The sequence below is a fragment of the Hydra viridissima genome, unplaced genomic scaffold (assembly GCF_058129835.1).
Source record: "Hydra viridissima isolate aposymbiotic clone 2 unplaced genomic scaffold, HvirCarnegie_v1 scaffold_1, whole genome shotgun sequence".
Taxonomy (NCBI): Eukaryota; Metazoa; Cnidaria; class Hydrozoa; order Anthoathecata; family Hydridae; genus Hydra; species Hydra viridissima.
In genome coordinates this window covers 33,149,366-33,173,982 of record NW_028324300.1, presented here as the reverse complement: position 1 = coordinate 33,173,982, position 24,617 = coordinate 33,149,366, and the positions used below count along the sequence as shown (strand labels likewise).

The 24,617-nt window shown below is 29.0% G+C and overlaps 1 protein-coding gene and 3 pseudogenes across 1 annotated transcript; 3 read left to right on the top strand and 1 right to left on the bottom strand.

Moving 5' to 3' along the window:
* Window positions 1-533: 533 nt before the first annotated feature.
* On the top strand, window positions 534-1,358 carry LOC149894625 (uncharacterized; annotated as a pseudogene).
* A 13,941-nt stretch (window positions 1,359-15,299) lies between these two features.
* On the top strand, window positions 15,300-16,500 carry LOC149894624 (uncharacterized; annotated as a pseudogene).
* Window positions 16,501-17,400: 900 nt separating this feature from the next.
* Window positions 17,401-21,239, top strand: LOC149894622 (uncharacterized). The gene is made up of 3 exons (XM_090076749.1): window positions 17,401-17,608; window positions 17,796-17,822; window positions 21,060-21,239. The coding sequence occupies exons 1-3, from the start codon at window positions 17,428-17,430 to the stop codon at window positions 21,218-21,220; spliced, it is 369 nt and encodes a 122-aa protein (XP_089932875.1). The 5' UTR covers window positions 17,401-17,427; the 3' UTR covers window positions 21,221-21,239.
* LOC149894623 (uncharacterized) lies at window positions 18,359-19,476 on the bottom strand (annotated as a pseudogene).
* Window positions 21,240-24,617: the final 3,378 nt, after the last annotated feature.

The window sequence follows — 24,617 nt, the reverse complement described above, 5'->3', positions numbered from 1 at the left end:
ATAATTAGTAGGTAAGCACTTTATGTATTTTTCGTAGTTTTTAATAATTTTAAGGTATTTTCATATATTTGTAAAGCATTGTGTTAAAGTGTAAATTAACTAACTGCCAATTTTGAAGTTTTTGATTTTTATTTATTTTTAATATTTTATTACAAAAAATTCTTATAAAGAGTATTTCACAAGAAGCGTCATATACTACTTTACATTTGTGCAAAATTTCAAATCTCTATTTTTAGTAACAAAAAAGTTATCGATTTTTGGTCCGAAACACACCTTTATTTTCCACTGTGCAACGCAACGGCTAGATCTTGTCTGGGACACTTATAAAGCTCAAAGCTTAAAATCTGCTACACGTGCAACGCAAGGAACTGGAGCTAGAGTACGTGTTGGACCTCAAGTACTTGTCCCACATAAATGGCAGGAATTCCTAAGAGATGATCACAACAAAACAGAGTTTTTTCAATTTTTATCTGAAAAAGCAGTTTCAATTCAATTACCCGAGTCAAAAGTTATAATAGCCACCGCTGGGCAACATGTTCTGTCTTCAAGCTCTTGTACCATGCTCTCATGAAGAGGCTGATACTCCCCTCGTTTTATATCATGCAGCAAGGGCTGGTTACAAGAATATTGCAATACGCACAGTAGATACAGATGTTCTTATCATAGCAATATCCTTTTGGAACAAAATTTTATGCAATCAGCTGTGGATTGCATTTGGCACTGGAAAGCATTTCCGTTATATTGCAGTACATGAAATAGCTAACAGTCTTGGACCATTAAAATCGAAAGCTTTACCGGCTTTCCATGCTTTTACTGGTAGCGATAACAACCTAAGCTTTTTGTGGCAAAGGTAAAAAAACAGCATAGTCTACTTGGTCTTCTTTCAATGATGTAACTGATGCATTTTTGGCACTTTCTGCAGCTCATGATCTAATGACGGATGAAACTTTGTTGTTACATGAAAAATTTGTCATTTTATTGTATGATCGAACTGATGAGCAAAAAAGTGTAAACTCTGCAAGGCAGTATTTCTTTACTCAAAAGAACTGGCAGACATTTCACCCATGCGTGACGCACGAATGCAGCATGTGAAGCGTGCAGCGTATCAGGCGTATATTTGGAGTCAAGCATTGATGGTATCGCCAATTTTACATAGCCCAAGTGAATGGGGTTGGAAGCTAGAAGGAAGTGATTGGCATCCAATATGGATGACGCTTCCTGAAGCTGATAAATGCTGTCCTGTGTTAATTCAGTGCGAATGTAAGACAGGTTGTACAACACGCCGCTGTAAATGTGTTCGTAACAGCTTAAAATGTACTGCTCTTTGCAGTTGTCAAGGAGAGTGTACCAGAGATTGAAATGTAACAATGTATAGATTAATATTAACTAATATGCTTATTAAAAGTTTTTTTGGCTTCTTAACTGCTTTAAACTTTTTTAGTAACAAGTTTTTTAGAAATATTTATTAAAAAAATTAAAAAAAAATTTTTTTTAAAAAAAAAAAGCAGGAAAGAGGGGGTATTTCTTGGGCAAGAGGGCCGTGCCCAAGCCTCTCATATGCGATCAATGTACACTTTGAATGATCTACCATCCCTTGAATTTTGGCCAAGATTAGTTAAACGGATTAAAATTTAATAAGGCTTTTATAAATCCAAGATGGCGGTAACTGCCATCATGGATTCAAGACAGTTCTGGTCATGCTAAGCTTTTCCACCATATCTTTAAATGATCAGCATAACTTTCTGAGTTATTGGTGAAAATTTCATGCTTTTATCCACTTTTGCACAATTTTAGTCATTTTTAATGCTAATCTGCTGCACTATTCTCAAAAGCAAACGTTGCCAGCCTAGTTTTTATTATAAAAAAGTTTTTTTTTGAATTATTGGAGGCGCGAAAGTTCTGTCGAGTGTAATTAAATATACAAACGAGTATAAAATATCTTACTCTTGTGAAACGTAATTCATTCTTGAAAACTTTCTTAATTAAATTTTGTGGCTATGAAAATAGCCGTTTTTAATTAGAAAGATCCTAGGCAATAGTGCTATTGCGTTTGTTTGTTGGTTTTTTAAGAGCTATGACATATTGATAAATGAAGAAAGAGAATAATTATTTTGAAACATTCCTTTTTGTATGACGGACACCAGGGCCGCCTAGAGGGGGAGGCCAAAGGGACAGTTTGTCCCGGGCGGCAGATGTCGATAGGGCGCCAGATGCCAAAGTAAAATAAATATAGTTTTTTTAATCTTAAAATGCCATAATTGAAATGTATATATTACTCGCGTTATATCATTATTTTTAATTCCTCGAAAAATAACAAACTGTGAATACAATTTAGAAATAATTCTATTCAGAATTTAGAAAGTAATAGTAAATACTTTTCAACTCTTTACGATCAACTTATTTATGGTAATTCATGTTTAAGATTTATATTTAACTATTGAAATATTGATTTATGGCATTAGCTTTTTGAGATTGAGTTTATAATTTTTTGATGAGTTTGCGTAGTTGACAATGCTATTATTTTATTGATGCGTACGGTTATTTACAGTAACTGTTAACAATGAATCGTAAAAAACTTTCTGGTGCCCAAAATAGGGCATTGGCTTTCAAAAGGGTAAAAGAATGTGAAGAAAATAAACAAATGCTCCAAGAATTACGTTGGTTTTACAAAGCTACTAATCAAAATACTTATTTGAAGGTGATTTAGTAGAAATATATAGGTCTATATATATATATATATATATAATTTTCGAAGCAATTTTTCGAAAATTATATATATATATATATATATAATTTTCGAAGCAAATTTCGAAATTAATCATTTTTCACACAATGCCAATGTCCGTTGCAGAGGGTGAAAGATCTTTTAGTAAACTTAAGATTATAAAAAACCATTTCAGAGCCACCATGGGACAAGAGCGACTTTCAAATCTTATGATTTTGTCTATTGAAAATGATCTCGCGAAATCATTGTCATATGATAAAGTAATTTATAATTTTGCCTCGAAAAAAGCTCAAAAATTTTATTTAAGTTAGGAATTGTTTATGCTGCGGTTAGTTAGCAAAAAATGAAATAAAGTTAAAGTAGCTATAAAGGCATAATGTACTTATTTGCTTCTATGCTAAGTATATATATGAAGCGAAATCTATAAGGGCGCCAAAAAATTTTTTGTCGCGGGCGGCTTGAAGGCTCTCGGCGGCCCTGACGGACACAATAAAAATAAATTTTTACGGGGGGTAAACTTGAAGTGTTAAAAAAAAAGTCTATAGTTTTAAATATATATACTTTGTTAATAAACAATTTTAATTGTTTTAAAAGTTATTTTAATATATAATCAATAACAGAATTTTTCAACTTATTTCATAAAAACTTTAAAACATATTCTAGACAATAAAGTAAGAGTCCTAGTTAAAGCATAATGTTGTGATAATTTTAACACGAAAGAATTCTCATGTTCTATTATTCGAAGTCTTCATTATAATAAAATAAAAACCAGGTCGTGAATACTTTGAAATAACTTATAGACACAAAAAAATCATTATTCAAGATGGCGAATATTAAGGAATTGTCGTATAATTTTGTACTTTCAACTTCAAATTAGAGAATTTTCCATTGATTTTAAGACCCATGTTTTTATACGATTCTTAATCAGCTTAACATTCTCTATCAGAATCAATCATAAAACAAGGGGGAGGGGGGGAGGGGAGAAAGTCGAATAGCGCCAAAGATTTCTATACATCTATATTATGTAACCGCACTCATGGTATTAATTTTCGTATTGTGTATTAAGGGTCTGCGTCTCGTTATTTTTTTTAATCGAGACGAGACGAGACGATCCTAAAAGCTTTGTCCCGATTAGCGATAAAATTCGAGACAATTTTCAATTTTCAGTCGAAATCCGGGACGATTCCGAGACGAGACGAGATGTCCCGGACAAAATAGGAACTTTACAATTTCCCGGAATTTACATCTTTTTAACGGGACATAACGAGACATAACGAGACATACTAGTTAATCCTTAATATAAAATTCAATGAATTTCTGGCACAATTACCATTATTTATTTCAGCTGCTATTATTGATATTGTTATACCATCTACATAAACACAGCATTTGTAAAAGTTAATGGTAGCAACTGAAATCAGAGGAAAAAAAATATTTTTGGGATAGTATTTAAATCTTTCCACTAAAATATGTTGGAAGAAGGGGATAAATGTGTCCGAGGGCTAAGTTTCTGATCATTTAGTATTGTTTACCGCTGAGGTCAGTATTCACTTCTAATGCAAGAGTTTGTTTTACACTCATATTTAAGGGAAAGGTTATCCAAAGTGTCTTTAACTTTTTTGATCCATAAAACATTTGACTTTTTTTAAAAAGTTTAATTCTTGCAGAGACTAACAATAGAGCAAGATTTCAATACCTAGTTCTTTTATTTTTTCTCTTTTCCTTTGCTCTCCAAGGACCACCCATTGTTTATGGGATTTTCCAGAACCAAAATGGCTACTTTTAATGGTCATAAGATTTTCTTGAAGCCACTGGTATTCTTTTTCTTTAAAAGAATCATTTTTTCTACCACATTGTTTTAGTTTTTTTCTTCACTTTTGAATTAAATCTATCTAAAGTAGCATTAATTTATGCTCTATTTGCTAATATCTTCAGTTTTATTTGATTTCGTTAAGTAAATCCTTCCAAATTCATAAATTATCCACTCCTAATTCACGTATATTCGGGATTCAAATTTCTAAGTAGCATATGATGATAAAAATATGTTTCTTGAAACTATATTTGATATGTTGAAACAAGTCATACAAGTAAAAAACTCAAATTCAAGAAATACAAATGTCAATTAGTCCATAAAAACCTTGTTTTCCGCCATTTTCATTTATTTTGATATAATAAACCACTGTTAAAAAATGGCGGAAGACAAGGTTTTTATGGGTTCATTGACATTTGTATTGCTTCAAAAAATATATAAAGTTATAAGATTATCTTCAAAGTAAATATAGACTTTAATTTAGATTAAAAGTTCTCCATTTTTACTAAATAAAAATCTCTCATTTTTTAGATTTCTTTGAAAATAATATTAAATTTTTTAATTTCTTTTAACCATAAAAAGGTAAAATATAAGTTTTATTAAAATACTGCTTTTACTTTTTAAATAAATGATCATTCTAATTTAATATTATTTAAAAAAGAGCGCTATATTTATCAAAAAATTGTGAGGGGTTTAGTACCACTTTTGTTGTTGTTTTGAATCACTGTGCGTCATTTCTGGCTGGCAAAAACTTTTCTTCACTGCGAAAGCGCGAGTTAGATATCTAGTTAATATAATTGATCTGTCTCGTAACGTTTCGTAATTATCCGGGACACAGTTTTTAAATTCCGAGAAAAAATTTATGTCCCGATTTATATTTTTATTCCGGGATAATTGTTTCCTTTGTCTCGTTATTTTTTTCCGGGAAATTTCTCGTCTCGTTACGCTTTTCCCGGTTCATTTCGAGAAAACGATTCCGAGACGCAGACCCTTATTGTGTATATCATGAGATCAATTGGGCAAGGGTATTCAGGACTTGAAAATTTTTCTACACAAATGAACCTCCCAAGTCCGATGAGTAAAAAAATTACAATTGTTCTGTGAAGGTTATTACTGATGCTGTTATTACAGTTGCTAAAGAAACAATGAGGCTGAAAAAGAAATAAAAGGTAATAGCAATAACATTGTTGATACTGGAATTTCAACTGATGGAACTTGGCAACGTAGAGGATACAGTTCACTGAACGGAGTTGTGACAACATTGTCAATGGATAATGGAAAAGTGTTTTAATTTATAAACAGTTAAAAATGATACCTGGGAAATATGCATCAAGTTTGTGCGATAATCAAAATCGAAAACGTATTTATTTAGCTGGATATAAAAATTTCGAGCCATACGAGAAGCGGCGAAAGATTCTATGAGGGTTGTCAAAAGCATCAAAGGACAAATATGAAAACTTTGAAGGAAGTCAGTATGCTCCTGAGTCATCCTGAAACTTTATTTTAAACATAATTTAGTTATACGTCATATTTTTTGTGAAGTTAAAAATTTTTTTTTCTGTTTTTGTGTTTTTCTCAAAAAAAGGTTTTTAAATGCCCCGGCTGTGATAACTTTGGACCCACTAGGTGTTTAATGATGAAATTTTCAGTAATTGTCCTATTTTATACCTTCTGTGATTTGAACCTCCACTTTTATGAAATACTTGACAGAACACGTTCTACGTCTATTTCAGTTGCCTAATTTTGACCAAAATTCAGATGTTGTCTTCAAATTTGGTTAGACTTATTTTGTTCTCCAAGTTTAAACGTTGGGAGAAAATTTTTGATTTTTTCTTAAAGGAAAAATTGTTTTAAGTTTTAGCTTTTATTTTTAAAGAAATAACAACTCATGCTTTAAATAATTTATGTTTAAGCAAATTATTTAGAAAAAAAAGTTTATAAATAATGCGTATTTTAAAAGTTATTATTACTAAAATTAATAACTCATTTTCTCCCAACTTTTAAAATTGGAGATAGAACAAAATAATTCTAACCAAATTTGAAGACAACATCTGAATTAACACTTCATCAAAAATTGGATGCTGCCATTTCAAACGTTAGTCGAATTGAGAGTCCAGAAGATGTATATATGACGTTAAAAGTATTATAAAAGAAATGGATATTTTTGATGCAACGAAAAAGCGTACAAAAAATTTAGAAAAATTATATAGTGCTCTATTAACTATCGCACCGACATCAATCCATTCAGAAAAAGCATTTTCGACCGCAGGTCTTTTTGTTACGAAAATTCGGTCATCGTTAAGGGTGAAGTACCCCAAAAATGTTAAAACTCATGTTCAAACAGTAAAATTGATTTTAAACAACATATAATGTCAAAATTTTGTATTTCAGAGTGAAATTTTTTAAAAATTGCGTTTTGTTGCCATGGTAACCAAGTAAATATTGAAAAAATAAACAAAAAACAGTTAATGTCCCGGCTAACTTATCCGAAGAACTACATATATTCAAACTGTCATATTGCAATTCCCTTTAACTAATACTTTGAACTGTGATCTGAACCTAAAACGTTATAAAAAATATGACAGTTAGTTTTTAAGGGGGCAAATATATTGTCATATCGCGAGGTTCGGCCATAAGCGACATTTCAGTCCCATCATTACTGCATTCTAATTCCTCAATTTCAGCGGAATTTCCACCACCATCAATATAATTTTTGAAAATAAAATAATTTTTTAGCCGTAGCTTGAAGGACTGATTTGGAAGGCAATAATAATACAGATTCTATGTCCGATTCGTGTTTAAAATTTGATGGATTATTTAAATATTTTAGCAAGCCAACTAAATTTTTATTCCGTCTTTCAATAATTCTCTGTTGCACATAATGCAGCATTTTAGCCGAAAAACAATCTTTATTTTTGCGCAAAACATCTAATATAAACATTAATACACCCTTTGCATCAAGTAGGGATGAGTAGCGTCGGCCAAGTCTTTAAATTCCCAATTTAATTGGTTGTAACGCTGTTACTACAGTCTGCACCACTATATACTCATCTTCCGAAATATTTTTAACATTGTTGTGTTTAAAATCTATCAATGCTTTTAATATACATGTTTTTAATGCAATAAATCGCTCAAACATTGCAAGAAGACTATTCCACCTTGTCTTTAGATCCAGTATTAACTTGAGTTCTTTATTGTATGTTGTTTTTACGTATTTTTGTAAAATTTCATTTTTGAGTGGTCCCAGACAGCCTCCCGTTAGAGGCCCAATGCTGGCCCAGTTCTGCTTGCCACAGCGCACAGTGGAAAATTGTAGAGCAACAGCATATCATAAATGTTTTTTACTAATGTCGCTACTGTCATTATATTTCAATTTTATTTAATAGTTTAATAGTCAATCATTACTATAATGCAGGAATTTCACATAATTTTATGTAAAAATAAAAGATTTGAAGCCCTACTGTTTATTACTTTTGCGGATGTTCATTTCAAACCTGTTCGCTTCATCACTTTAAAAGTGAATTTTCTATAAAACTTTCTAGGAATAAGTATAAAGTATTATACATTTTTGAAAAGCTCATGTTATGGAAATTTTAAGAAAATTTTACATTTTTACTTATATGGTTCAGTTTAGGAGTAATTATTTGAACAATAAAATATATGAAAAAAAATAATATTCTTCAAGTTCACTGAGACTTTTAGTAGTTACCCACGCTTCCCCACGCTTTACATTTAATGTAGTATTGTAGCCTAGGTGTTTATTAAAAACATGTATAAGAATGAGTTGCAGAAACGTGCGGTTTCCGAAATTATCGAGAAAAGAGTGATAAAAGTAAAAAAACAGAAAACCGCTTTTTATCGTGGTTTCAAATTTTGTTCATTTATAACAATAGCTTGGTATATGTTTTTTAATTTATTATCAATTTTTTATTGATACCATAGCATTCTTGTATTTTTGCACTCATTTTGTGGTGAATGTACACTGCCAATATATAAAGAGTTGAAACATTTATATCAGTATAACAAATTCACAGTGGAAATTAAACCGACTCGTTTGACTATTGAATCTTACTTAAGTTACTTTTGTGACTTGTTAAAATGACAACTTTTAAGTGTTTGAAATGTAAATTATTGCTTTCCTATATTGATGGAGGAAAGACAGTTGAAGCACTGTCAACAATTTTAAAAGAAAATTATCAATTTTCTGGGGACAACTTGTGTTTCATCATTAGTGATATTTAAAGGCACATTATTCAGTCTTTTAATAAACGATGGATACTGGCGTCACGGAAAAAGGAAGCTTTTTTATCTAAGAACAGTAATTGGTTGGATATTGTGTATCTTTACCTAACTCAGAAGAGGCAATTACCGACTCCACGCCATCTACTTCTTTTGAAAAACGCGGAAGGCCGTGCGTGTCTTATGGAGATTCGTCAGAATCCAGCAAAAAAAGAAAAAATACCATGTTACTTAAGGAATATGGATTTGAACATATCTTTAATACATATCTTCAGGTGTTGCGTTTAATAGGAGAAGAAGCAGAAGCAAAACTTGTGGAATCATTAAGGATTGCTGATAAAGAAAGAAAAAAAATTAATATCGAGTTTTATGGAAAAAGCAAGCCAGAAAAATATGCTAACGAATGAAAAAGCACTCAGCATGTTTATTAATTTAGATTTAACAAAAGCACAGTATTTGTACATGAGGAAGATGACAAATGAACGAAACTGTTCCATATTCCCACCATATTGTAAAATTCAAGAAATTAAACAGACCTGCTATCCACCATCTTCTGCAATAGAAATTACGAACACACATCCGAAAATTCTGGAACTGCAAGATTTATTGGATCACACTGTAGCTAGAATTTTGACCATAGATTCCGTGTACAGTATTGAATTCAAGCATTTACTTTCATATAGTAAATGGGGCTGTGATGGTTCCTCTGGCCAAAGCCAATACAAGTAGAAACTTCCAGAGGAATCTGAACTTATTTCTGATGCAAATTTGTTTACTAGTTCTTTGGCGCCTATCAAACTAATTGATAAAGTAACTGGCGCAGTTGTTTGGCAAAATCCGGCAACTTCATATGTTCGTTTTTGTCGACCTATATGCATAGAATTTTGCAAAGAGACTTCTAAGAAAACTAAAGTCATTGTAGATGAAGTAAAGAGCCAAATAAACTCTTTGCGTGAAATGTGCAAGAACTTGATGAAGATACTCTGCAGCTTTTGAAAGTCAACGAACTGATTTCAGGAACTGAAAGTCCCTATGTAGTTATGATATAGTACCTTTAAGGTGGTACCAGGGTAAAAAACGGCTGTTTTTGATAAAATTTTGAAAAATACCAAAATTAATGTTTTGAATTCTTAAATCTACCTATTTCACTATGTGTTTTGCAAAAACGCATATTGAACAACGACCTTAGAAACGCTTTTTTTCTCGCTAAATCTCAATTTTTCAGAAAAAATAAGTTTTCATAGAAAATAGATAATGGGCTGAAATTTTGCAGGTTTAAAGATGAACATATTACGAATGTTGTCTATGAAGCAAATTTTTGTTATTTTTTATTTAAAACCCATTTTTATCATGCTTTGGTCCCAAACTTCCCTTATATTTATATCTTAAAGTTCGAATGTCAACCTGGTAAAATTAAAAACGTTTTAAAAAATTCTGCTTTTAGAAAACATTCTTAATACATTGAAGAATTCATGTTCAAATTTTCAAGCAGTTTTGACTCTTTTTGAGTTAGTTATATTAGATGAAAGAATAAACAGTTTTGGGGGTAACATAACACTAATTATGCACATAATTAATGACGTCATCACTAATTTTTTTTTTTTGGCTACTGTTTTATATATTTTTTTTGTTCATTAATAGAAAAGAGCTAAAGTCTATTAATAGTTTTCAATTTCTTGTTAAAAAGTTACCTTTACCCTGGTACCACCTTAATATACCTATACATTATTTCATAAAAACAACTATTTAAAAATTGTTATTAAGAAACTGTCTTAAATATTTCTATAATTAGTAGGTAAGCACTTTATGTATTTTTCGTAGTTTTTAATAATTTTAAGGTATTTTCATATATTTGTAAAGCATTATGTTAAAGTGTAAATTAACTAACTGCCAATTTTGAAGTTTTTGATTTTTATTTATTTATTTTTAATATTGTATTACAAAAAATTCTTATAAAGAGTATTTCACAAGAAGCGTCATATACTACTTTACATTTGTGCAAAATTTCAAATCTCTATTTTTAGTAACAAAAAAGTTATCGATTTTTGGTCCGAAACACACCTTTATTTTCCACTGTGCAGCGGCGCGATGCCGGCAATTGATGACGGCCCAATGTCAAAACGGCCAATGGCCCAGCATCGCTAATCAGCACTGGCCTGGGATCATTTTCCAGCATTCATCCGTGATCGTATGTCAGCACTGATCTGTTACTCTTAAACAATATACATACACTAGCACGCTATTATTAGCCATTTCTGAAGAAAACGTGATATCGCACAAAAAACAAATACAAAAATAAATATTTTTTGAAATTTATTCCGATTCAAATTGACAAAAATAATTTTAATTGTACAGATATTGACAGATTGAAATTGTACTATTTATTCAACTAGTTTTTTCGTTCTTCCCGAGGTTTTAGTCCACCATTTCGATCTCCTGAATGCCAAAAATACTCTTCGGCCAACGTTCACTTCGCTTGATGCTCCCGAGTTTAAATGATTTTTTTTTATAGCACCTGAACATAAAATTTAACTTTAATGTATGATTTCATTGTGTAAATATCTATATAAATTTATAAACACACACACACACACACACACACACACACACACACACACACACACACACACACACACACACACACATATATAAATATATATATATATATATATATATATATGTTGTAAATAAAGTTAAAGATTTCTTCTTACCCAATGCAACTTTTTTCCCAGTTTTTAACTGAAATAAGCACCTCTTTTTCAACTGTAAAAATCAGGATCTCTCAGAAATTTCATTTTTAAAATTCTAGTAAAATAAAAATAAACATTTACAAAAATTACTTAAAATATCTGAAAGTATAAATTCTAAGCATATTACTACTAACCAGTGCAATGAAGTGTTCCTTTACTCACTTTGGCAAGAATCTGTCTGACAGATAAACATCAATTGGATGTCAATGAAGACCCTGAAAACCATAATAAAAAAGAAAAAAATAATGAAACTGTTTATTTTAACAATAGGTTAATGTGTATTTTATTTTATTGCGAACACACACACGCGTACACACACATGTGTGTGTGTGAGACAATAGACAAAATAATTTAATTTAATGCAATACAAATATCAATAAATTACAACCTTAAAAGTTATAAATTACAACTATTAACTTAAATTTATGATTACAATTGCATATATAACATATATACATTGTAGTATATATATATATATATATATATATATATATATATATATATATATATATATATATATATACATATATATATATATATATATATATATATTAAAATACCAAAAGTATCTTAAAAATCAAATGAAAATAAAACACGAACTCAAAAACAATTTATTAAACATTTATGGGTATCGTTTCTATGACAATTACATTTGCCAAATGTAATTTCTTCAACCGGCAGCTATTAAATGCATAAATATAGACAATGTTGTTATAAAATTGTTATTGTTAGGAAAGAAAATTACTTTAGACACAAGTAAAATTAACCTAAATAAGTTAAATATTTCAATTACCACCTCATATAAAACTATGTATGAAATAAGCATATTAATTTTGTTAGTGATAATGTAAGAAAATAGACTTAGTACAGATTTCAACAAATTAAATTATAACAAGTGAAGTAAGGGTGAAACAACAAAACCATGATCAACTTGTTGAATACATACTTGAGAATTCAGTCATCTAAAATTGCAATGTGTTTAAGTTTATCTAAGTGCAATACTGAATGTGATTCTTAACAGACTTGAATCACACAGTTTTTTTAAAATTAAAACCTTGCAAAAGACACAAAACTAGTTTTTTTGGATCACCCTAATATATGTATATATATATATATATATAATATAAAAAAGTTTTTTATTTAAAAACTTGATTATCTTACAGTTATTGTGGTTAAAACTTAATCTTCTAACCTTTAAATTGCACTTCTTATTACAACATAACTATATGTTTTCACAAAAAAGCAACATTTTTTTAAAAGCAAACGTACATTTGCTATTATTATTACAATACGTATTGTAATAATAGCATAATAAAAAAAATAGCAAAAGCAAGAAATTTGCGGTATATATCTTGTAAACATTTGGCTTCGCGTCTATAAAATCATCATGGATGACGCAGAAAATATTCAAAATAATGATGGTTATGGCAAAACGACATTCGGCCAGAACTCTGTAGCCGCCACAATCAGGCCAGTGTTGGCCCAATAACAAATGCCATCGCAATGGCGTACGACTAATCGTCAGAGACATGCCAGACTCGGGCCAGTACTGGCCCGTTACTAATCTAATCGTCACGGCGTGCGATGATTCGCCGGAATTCTGGCCCAGTGTATTAGGCTGTCTGGGGTGATTTACGAAACATTCATACAATTCTCCGGACCTTTTGAATTGTTTGTGCAATACTTATGTGGCCTAATAATATTATAATATTATAACGAAATATTATTTCGTCAGTAATTTCATCGTCTCGCAAATTTAATAAATCGTTGCTTTGACTTGACTGTAAATCCACTGAAGTTGAAAACCGATTTCTTCAGACTCGTCATCCTCACTATTATTTTCTTTAGAATTCTGTTTGTCTGATGCATTACACTCACAGCCCGATGAATTTGAAATCACTGATTTTTTGTAGAGAACATTACAAATTGCTAAATGTAGCCCATGTGCATAACAAAGTTGATGTTCCATCCCGCTTAATCTTCCATATTTTCTCATAACTGATGCACCGTCAGTTACACTAGAAATTATATGCTTCTTTGTAGATAAATTAAATTCGGATAACTTATTTTCAACTATATCAATAACTTTTTCAGCTGGAAGCGACCTAACTATTCGAATCATGCCCAAGTTCCAAAGTCTAGTTAATGAATGTACATTTAAATTCAAGTAGCGACAATTTTTTAAAGATGTGTATTCGTCCATCGAAATAGAGAATCTTGAGCCACCTTAAATTTGCATAGTGATTTACTTAAGCACTCCTTGTTTTACTAGATGGTATTGACTTTTTACCAAATTCATTACATGTGAAGGTTTTTTGGCAATATCATTCCTTTATCAGATAAAGATTTTCTTATAAACTCAGATTTTGCAATAGCATTAATAGAAAAGCCATCTATAGCCGCCAATTTTGAAGCAACTTCTTCTATAGATTCCTTTTTTATAAATGACGTAATTTTAGGTTGAGCATTTTTAACTTCAAAATTTGTTTCTTCGTTTGGCCTTATTTTCGTTACTTCAATTTCGACTTCCTTGTGAAGATTTCTTAAATGACGAAGAAGACCGCTTGTTGAAACCCAGTCGGCAAAGATTTCTTAAATGACGAAGAAGACCGCTTGTTGAAACCCAGTCGGCAAACAGCGATGAAAAACGTTGAATTAACTTTGAAACCTAACGTTGAATTTACGTTTATGCAACGTTTAGAATGAAAGTTTTTTTCAACGTTGTTTTATCAACGTTAAATCAACGTTCGGTTCAAACGTTAAATCAACGTTCAATCGACACAAAATACGTTATAAGAACGTTAAATTTACGTTGAAACAAGGTTTAGAATGACAGTTTTTTCAACGTTGATTTATCAACATTAAACCAACGTTAGATCCAAACGTGAAATCAATCTTTAATTAACTCAATTAATTGTGTCTATTGGACTATCAATGCATATTAAGCGTATAAAATATACTCATAGTCTACAGTTAGACTATTTTTAGTTAAGTTTAGTTAGACATATATTAGTAAAGAGAAAGATAATATTTGTTTATGATATATTTAAATATTACATATATTCACATATATTTGAATAAAATCTACCCAAATTTCTTTTCTTTACTGCCACTTTTTCGAAATGGAGTGTACTTTAGGAAGTCAGACAATATTCCATTAATCAAAGTTTCTGTCGCTCCATCGTATTTAATAGTAGAAGCTGTAAAAAAAAAAAATGTAAAGTACAAATCAAAAAAAGAAGATTTGAAATAATATAATGAATGGAAAAGTTTCACATAACTTATAAAGATATATCTTTAAAAACGTTATATAAATCAGTCCCAGCTAGCAAGAAGTAATTGGCCCAATGTATGAAATAACATTGGCTAAAAATTTGGACTGAGCCAATGCTTCTCCGATGCATAAACTTAAAAGTTTTATTTACTTTAATTTAGCCGACGCAACTGTACGAATAGCACAAAGAATTTTTGTAATGCGCTTACTTGACGAAAACAATTTTGTAATAAAGTTTTTATTGTAAGATAATAGTATCAAAGTTTTTAACGAGATTCTAATCTTTAAATATAATTATTCATTAAACTTATTGTATTTTATTTCAGTAACATTTATTAAAAAATTATGTAAATATTTTTTTACAAAGTGCAGTAAAAAAAAAAAAAATATTTTTCATGCACTGAAAAATTAAAAAAATATTTTTGTTATAAAAAGAAAATAAATAAATAAAAGTAAAGTAAATGAAAAAGTATATGCTAATTTTTTGTTGTTGTTAATTAATATCTAGAAAATGAATAGCTATACAAAAGGTTATTCATACTCCACCATTCGTCGAAAAGTTACAAAACAAGCTGAACTTGATTTAAATAGAGTATATAGCAATTTTCCGGACCATACAAATTTTTCTGATGTCAAGCAGCTAGTTCAGCAGGAAGATATAACTTTATTAAAAGATGAAAAAATTTTGTTTAGTGACATTACAGCAACTAATGCCCAGAAAACAGATTTTAACTTAAAGAGTAATTTTAGTACTGATTCAATCAGAGATTTAAATTTTGCTAATGATAATGTCAATGATGTTATTTCGGAGGAAAATTACTATGTTTCATCTAGCTCTGATGATCAAAATGAAAATTTTGATGGTGAAATAAACAACATACTTTGCGCTTGGTCTCTGCAATATGAAACATCCTCTTGCAATTTATGTAGATGGGTTGCCTCTTTTCAAAAGCTCTTGTGTCTCAGTATGGCCAGTACTTTGTATTGTTAAGAACTTTAGTACAAAAGAACCATTTGTTGTAGGAATATATAGCGGAAAAGAAAAACCACCAAGTGCAGCAGAATTTCTTGAAGAGTTTTTTGAAGAAACTAAACATTTAGTAGAGGATGGTTTTTTGTTTGGTAACAAAAGGTATTCTGTTAAAATTCATTCATTTGTCTGTGATGCACCTGCTAGAGCATTTGTCAAAGGTATAAAAGGTCATTCTGGTTATAATTCATGTGAAAAATGCACAACAAATGGTGAATATGATGATAAATTAGTTTATCCTGAAACAAATGCACCTCTACAAACAGATTTAGCTTTTTTTGATATGATTGACAAAAAACATCATCTCAAGGAGTGTCCTCTAAAACCGTTGAATGTTGGTTTTGTAAGTCAGTTTGGTCTAGACTATGCATCTAGTTTGTTTAGGAGTCATAAAGCGATTGATTCTTTATTGGAAAGGCCCAAAAGGCCCTTTGCACGTTCGAATTGGTACACGTGCAGTGGATCAGTTGTCTAATAGTCTAAACTCCTTATCACAAAATATCCCTTCTGAATCTGCAAGAAAGTGTCATTCTGCTCATGAAGTTTTACGCTAGAAAGCTACTGAATTTTGTCTTTTTTTACTTCATCTGGGCCCATTAGTGCTCTCAAATGTTTTATCATTGCCTTTATACAATCATTTTATGTTACTAAATGTAGCTATGGCTATACTGATAGATCCAGTGTTTTCTAAGGATTACTCTGAATATGCTCACGAATTGTTTTATTTGTAAATGAAGGTAAAAGTCTCTATGGTAAAGAATTTCTTGTTTACAATGTTCATTGCCTAATTCATTTGTCAAAAGATGTGCAGATTCTTGGTCCATTAGATAATTTTAGCAGTTTTCCTTTTGAAAATCTGTTAGGGCAGTTAAAAAAAATGATTAGGAAACCACAATTTTCAATTCAGCAATTAATTCGAAGATTAGGAGAGAGGAAACTATGCAGTAATTTAAAAAATGATAATAATTTGGATGAGCTTAATTCACTTAAAGGTGAAGATTTTAGTGGCCCTTTACCTAATGGATTTGAACATGCAAAACAATTTAAAAAAGTTCAGTTAGAGAAATAGTTTTTTTCAACATCAAATAGAGATAACTGTTTTATTACAAATGATGGTGTACCGTGTCTCATTCATAATATACTACTTATGAATAATTATATCATATTTGTTTGTGAAAAATTCCTAACTGTTTATGAAAGTTTTATGTTTCCAATTTCATCAACAAAATTAGGAATTTGTAAAGTGTCTAAAAACAGTTTATCTAAATTGCAACTTTTATCTGTTTCAATGGTTTTCAAAAAATGTCTTTGTCTCCCTACTAAAGTTGATTCATCAGATTATTTTATTGTACCCCTGTTGCATTAAACTTTTATTTTATACTTTTTATTTTTAATACTTAATTATAGTTATTTTTTCATAACTTATGTCTTAATAAGATAAAATGTAAAATGATTTCTGAAAAAAAATTTAAACTTTAGTTGAAAAATTTCAATTTATTTTTAAATTATATATATATATATATATATATATATATATATATATATATATATATATATATTTATATTTCTCTGTCAAAAAAGCGGCAAAAAAAATTTTCAATGTCTGATGAAGAACATATTGAGGACAATCATACAAAGCTGAAAAATGTTGCACCTGGACTGGCTAAGCCTTTAGTAAAATCGCTTGTTCAGCCTAATAAGGCCACATTTCATCCTAGGCTAAGAAATATCAAAAATACAGCTAAACCATTGCATGCAGTAGTATCAAATACAATTTCAGGTAAATAAAATTTCAATTATTTAACAAGATTAAAAGTTTTTTATCAAGATTAAAAGATGCTTTAATATTAACTTTCCAATTTTTTATTATTTTTTAAAATTTTTAAAATTCTAGGTGTTTTATTAATTTTAATATCTGCTGTATTATGAAATGTTCAGTAATGTATTCATAGTAATTTTTTCTTTAGGGGAGAATGTAATAATGGATTCATCAGGTAATTAAATTTTATAACTTTTTTGCAATAAATCAATTTTGCTTTCAAGATGCATGGTTTGTTTTTCAGTGAATAATATGTTATGTTTATTTTATCATTATTACAATATTTAAATGCTTATTAGTTGTTTATGATTCTAATATAATACTTATGATTTTTGTATTTGTGCTTATGTATATATATATATACAAGGCCTACTTTATTTATACGGCTGGATATTTTGCATTTTGAAAAAAAAAATAGAAGGCCAGTTTTCAAAATCGTAATGTTTCGAAAACTTAAGACTTTTTGAATATTTGCAAATGTATTTTACTTTCTAAATTTAAAAAGTCGACAAAAGTGGTTTATATTCATAAATTTAGATACTAAGCGAATATTCTATAAGAAATAAATAAAAAGATATCAAAACAAGCCTTTATTTTAAAACTTAGATTTTAAGTAAACAGACACAATTTAAAAAACAAGAATATTTATATAAAATATTTAAATCTTTTTCTTTTTTCATCAAAATAAAAAGTAATTGTATTATATATAATTTATTGAGTTTTTTCAAATTTTCTCTTTTTAAAAGATTTTACATGATCAACAGCTACTTCGCTGGTAGAGATAATTCTTTTATTATTAAGGAAAATGTTGATAACAATTCTTCCAGCAAGTTTTATCCCAGTTTTCTCATGCATAGGACAAGAAAAAGTCTGAAAAGAGTCACAAAAGTGATTTAACAAATATTCTAAAGCTTGTCTTGCATGTAAATTAAGTTTCTTTATTTTGTTATAAGAGTAGTCAATCATAGCAAACGATGTGCAAACATAATCCAAAAGTGATGGTGAAGGAATAGTGAGACCACCCCTAGAAATAATTGTTAAATAAGTATGATCAGGATTGCTTTCATCAATATTAGCACAACATAAAAATTCTTGGCAACATGTACCAAAGCATTTTTTTAGTTTCTTTGCTATATATCCAGCAATATGAGCACCTACTTCTCTACTCTCTGGTGCTAGATTCATGATTTCTGGAGTACACTGAGTTGTATCGATATCAAGAAGAAAGTTTTTCAAATCTGTTAATTATTTTCTGACTCGAGTGGTACTTTCAAACTATCATCAAAGTTAATACTTTCTTTATCTATACTTTTGATTTTTAATATTTTTTCAGAAATAGTGACATTTTTTAAACCAACCAAAAATCTTCCACCACTCATTTGTCTATATTGTCCAAATCTCCTTTCTAATGGGTCACTTTGAAACCTCCCAGTTAAAACAAAGTTATATCTGTCATTAAGTAAGTCCTCAATCAATGAGGCATGACAATTAAGTGTTCTTATCAATGCTGCAGCTGTTTGAGCACTTAAAGTAAACTTCTCACAGTTTGGTACCTTTTGCAATTGCCAAGCTTCAATCCAGTGTGCCATTTCCCTAAGAAATTCAGGTTTTTTATCTCCAGAAACAACTGCATTACCTAAAATATTACACGTTGAATACTGACTTTTTGAATTTGATAAAACCCACCACTTGTAAAATAATGTCAAAAAATCTGCACTACTTTTAAGATCAGGGAAATATGAGTGAATTGCTGCAGAAGTAGTTTCATCAAAAATTGCAAGTGCTAAAGAAACGTTTTGTTTAAAATTGCCTGGATGTAATACTTTCATTGTTATTTTTGGTGCTTTACGCAAACCAGCATCAAGAGCGAGGTCTTTTTCATAAATATTGTGGAAGGTGCTCCATTTTATTTCTCCACCACATACAATTATAGGATCTTTAAATCCATCAAACTTAAAATCTGGAAATAAAAATCTTTTACAATTTAACAAATTATTTCTGATATTTTTAATAAGATGTACAACATCAAAACAAAGGTAAATCTTTTTTAGATTGTAAATAAAAAACAAATCTTCAGCTTGTTGATTCGATGCACAAATTCTTCATATACTTAATTTGCTGTAATTCAGTCAATATAGATGAAAATTGTTCAGCTTGTGATTTAATGTAGGTAGGAAAATTATAAAGCATGCTTTTACGAGATAAACAACAATCTCTTCCATGACGAAACCACTGAGGTAATGGTAGGGGTGAACCTTTGTAAAATAATTTAACATGCATCTCATTGTTTATGCGAATGCACTCTGTAACTTCAGGAATAGATAAAGTACTATGACTCAATTTATAAAAAATTACATGATCATCATACTTCAAGAATGAAAAACCATCTGGAGCAAGACTTTCAGCAATATCATCAAAGTTTATAATCAAATCACTCAATAAAAACTGTCCATATTGATCTGGCTGAAATATTTTAGTTGGTGATTTTCTTAACGAATTAGAAGATTTTATAAGTTGTGATGGACTTTCTTCAGGCAAAATTGTGCAATCAAAAATAGTTGGAATAGGCTTTAGTTTTTTTATTAATCGAAAACGTTGATTCGTATTACCTTTCTTATAATATTTTTTTTCAAAATGTTTGATGCATATTACGGAAGAATTAGTAGGTGTCCAATCTTTTCTATTTACAAATTTAATCCAATTTTTTTTCAACTCTTCATTTTTTGGAAACGAAAATACTACTGTAGATACTTCACCATCATAATTTGAACGACAATTCACAATACAACATTTGTTAACCATATTCTTTGAAACTCCAGTTGCTCCTTTAAAAGCGCCTTATGAAAAAACTGGCCTTCTATTTTTTTTTTCAAAATGCAAAATATCCGGCCGTATAAATAAAGTAGGCCATGATATATATATATATATATATATATATATATATATATATATATATATATATATATATATATATATATATATATATATATATACATATATATACATACATATATATACATACATATATATATACATACATATATATACATACATATATATACATACATATATATACATATATATATATATGTATATATATATATATGTATATATATATGTATATATATGTATATATATAAATGTATATATATATGTATATATATATGTATATATATATGTATATATATATATATATATTTATATGTATATATATATATACATATATATATATATACATATATATATATACATATATGTATATATATATTTTAATGGCAATGGGAATTTGTGATAATTTCCCATTGCCATTAAAAGTAAATGAAAACAAAGAGGTAAGTAATTTGTTACATACAGTTTTTATAGATAACTAGATTGCAATCTGTAAAATTCTTTTTGATTTTTGTATGTATAGTTGATAAAAAAGATACTCCTAACGTGTATTGCAACAACATCGAAAAGCTTGTAACAATGGTGCTTTATCACAGAAATCAAGAAAAAAATCATATCAAATTAAGTATAGATGGTCCTAGTCTACATAAACTTTTAGGTGCTGCAGCTTTAAAAGAGATTTAAATAAATTGTTTGAAAATAATGAATATGAGTTATAGTTTATCTATAAAATCTGTCTAAGATAAACATCTGCAGAGTATCCTATCAATGAAAGCATCATTAGGAAGGATATCCTACCAATTAAAGCATCTTTTGGAAATAAATCCTTGCAATTAGTTGCTAATACACAACGGTTTTGAACTGTTTTTTCAGGAGTCTTTTAAATTAAATGGGAGGTAAATTTTAAACTTTACATGATCATAGTTCTTAAACGAGAGATATTTTAAAGAAATTTTATCGAAAAAGGTTTTCTTATTTAAAAGTTTAGGCGGTAAATGCGAGGAATTTTAAACTTTACATGGTTATAATTCTTAAACAAAAAAGATTTTTTGAATAAGTTTGAAATCTGTCGATTAATTTTGATCTAGTTTATAATAATGTTTAAAAAAATATCATTTTAGGAGACGTAGTTTATCTTTTAAAAATGTAGAATATTTTTAAACAATTTTATGGCCTCAATGAATAAGAAAGACAAAGGTGGAAAAATATACTTTAAGAACACCCCAGCCAGCAAAAAATAATTGGCTTAATGTTGGCCCAATGCATTGACTTAGATTGGTACAATGTTGGAATAATGCGTTGGGCCAATACCGGAGTGATCATTGGCGCAAGGATTGACCAATGCTCATTGGCCAATGCTAAAAACAACGTTTAGCCAATGTTATAATTATACGTTAAGGATGTTTAAAATATGTTAACCCAATATTCAAAAAACGTTATAGCAATACTAAAATTGTGATTTTATTTTACTTGAATCACATTACAGCCAAAACAAAACCTGATTCAATAAAAAGAAACAGGTCAATAATGTGTTCAATGGTGTGCTTGTTTGGCCCGATTTAAATTAAATAATCGAGGAAATAGTCTTTGGTTAACGAATGCTTAAATATTTCATTGGAATAAACCGTTACTATACAATTTTTAATATAAGTTATAACAACTGATTTTCTCGGATTCAATTTTTTGGAGTGATCGTTTATTTCCTCGTTCTGGATCATTTCTGCCTCCTTCGCGGTCGCAGGACTGCCTAAGCCAAACCTTTACCGGTTGTTCAACACTTGAAGCAGTGACGTCACTCAATAACTTGTTCTTTTTTACAACACCTGAAAAGGAAAGGAAAATTAAATCCACATTTTACTACTGAAGGTAGTAATTAATGCTTAGGTAGCAATTAATAGTAATTACTAATAAAAAAATATTTAACTCATTTTTATTGAAAATTTATTTTATTGCTTGGTATCAGGACAGCAAAAAAATTTATTAGTTCGTTTTATTTAACAAAAATAATACTTTCACCATAAACTAAAAAATTTAGTTTTATTATTTTAGTTTCCACACGTGTAGGCGTGGAAACTAAAATTTTAGTGTACAGATGTACAGATTTTTTATGACCAAAATATTGCAGTTATATAAGTTCAATTTTAATGATAGACTTACTGACAATAAGAGAAGTTATTTTCATGTCACCGATTCCAACTTTTCCATTTCTGCCGGCAAAGTTTAATTGCAATGATAATCCTTTTGAGAAAAGTGTTCTTAACAATTTGCGTGTTGTATCACCAATATTTCTTCCACCAATTTGAGCAAGATAGTTAACCTTGATTTACATTAATGGTATATTTAATATAATTAACCTTAATTGGTCTGATGTCAACAGAAATAATAAACTAATTATTTAATAAGTTAATTAGTTTCAGAACAATATAAAGATATAAAACTAAACTCTCGTAAAAAGTCAAAAACATATAAAATGTTTTAAACTTTTCAAATTTTATATTTTATAAACTTAACCTAAGTTTTTAAGAATATAATAAAGTATATAAAAATATATAAAATCAGTCCTCGGAATAAGGGCCGGCATTCGGCAACGTCGACATAAAGTTGTTTTAGGTCGATAAAAAAATCACCGACCTTGTTTCTATGTTTTACAAAAACTCACAAACATTTGGGTTTATTTTCTCAAGAATCTTTTATACTATCTGAAATACAATATCTTCTAGTATATTGTTAAAATACGGCTATCTGAATGTCTGTTTCAATATTCCAAATGTTATTAGAATAAACTGAAAAAGGCAATCAGTTAGTAAATAATTCTTTATAAGATAGTATAAGCTGCCAAACATAAACTGATGAATAATTTAATAATTTGGTGCAATCTTTTGACTAGAATTTAAATTTTTTAGTAAAATTTTAAGTTCCGTGAAATGTTTTGGGTTAACCAAGATGGCTGCCATTTTAAAAACTGGCTTTAAAAAAGTCACGTCGATCGGTTGTTCTCAATTAGTTTTACATTCAATTAAACTAATAAATTCCTATTAAAATATCTTCACTTTTTCATCATCCTTCACTTTTCAGAAATTATGCAACTCCAATCATACCGCGATTACTTATAAATCATAATTAAGTTATTACAAAAATTGGCTTTAAAAGAATTGTTAAAAAAAATATTTTAAACCAGCAAAAAATTTACTAATTTTTTTCATTTTTACTCCAATAAAAATTAAAAGTAATCAAATTTACAAATCCATCTGTTAATTTCAGTATTAAACTTTTAAAAATATTTTAAATGAAAAAATAAATCATATTAATCACTTCTGAAATAATAAACAGTGTGGGCGTGATTTACTTGTGTTCGAGACAATCGAATCCCCCTCTCCCTCCTAAAGTATGGTCCCTAAAAACCCGTTTTCAATTTTTTATGTTCATTAAATAGATTAAAATTCATCGACAAATTTCAAATTTCATCAAAAAATTTTTTTAGATGGTAAATGGAGGGAATTTTAAACTTATCATGATCATAAATTTTAAACGAGATTTTTTTGAAAAAATTTGTAATTTGTCGATGAATTTTGATCTAGTTTATCAAACAAAACTTAATATAAAGTTATGATTTTAGGAGACGTAGTTTTTAATTGATGTAATTTTAATCTTCATTCAACACTAAAATCAACATACCAAAAATTTGAATGTACCCGATGCCTTTTTTTTTTTTTTTTACATTTTTGGAATAAGAAAATGTTTTCTGATGAAAATCAAAAAAAACTTCTGCAGATGTGTTACAATGTTCTAGAAAATGTTCCTATGCATCGTGATAAGGATTTGAAACCATATGAAATTTTTCCAAGATTGGTAAGGAAACCAAATAGAAGTTGAGCCAAAAAACGATTTTTTTTCATAGGCTTTACTGTTTACAAAATGCGAAAATTACTTTCAACACTAAGTCAAGATTGCCGAAATTTTTCTTCGCCTGAAACGCATGTTGTAAATCCTTTTTTTTTTTAAATCAACAATGATTAAAAAAAAAAAAAAATGCCGAAATTACTGTGGCCATTATTTTCTATTTAAAAAAATAATGACTGAA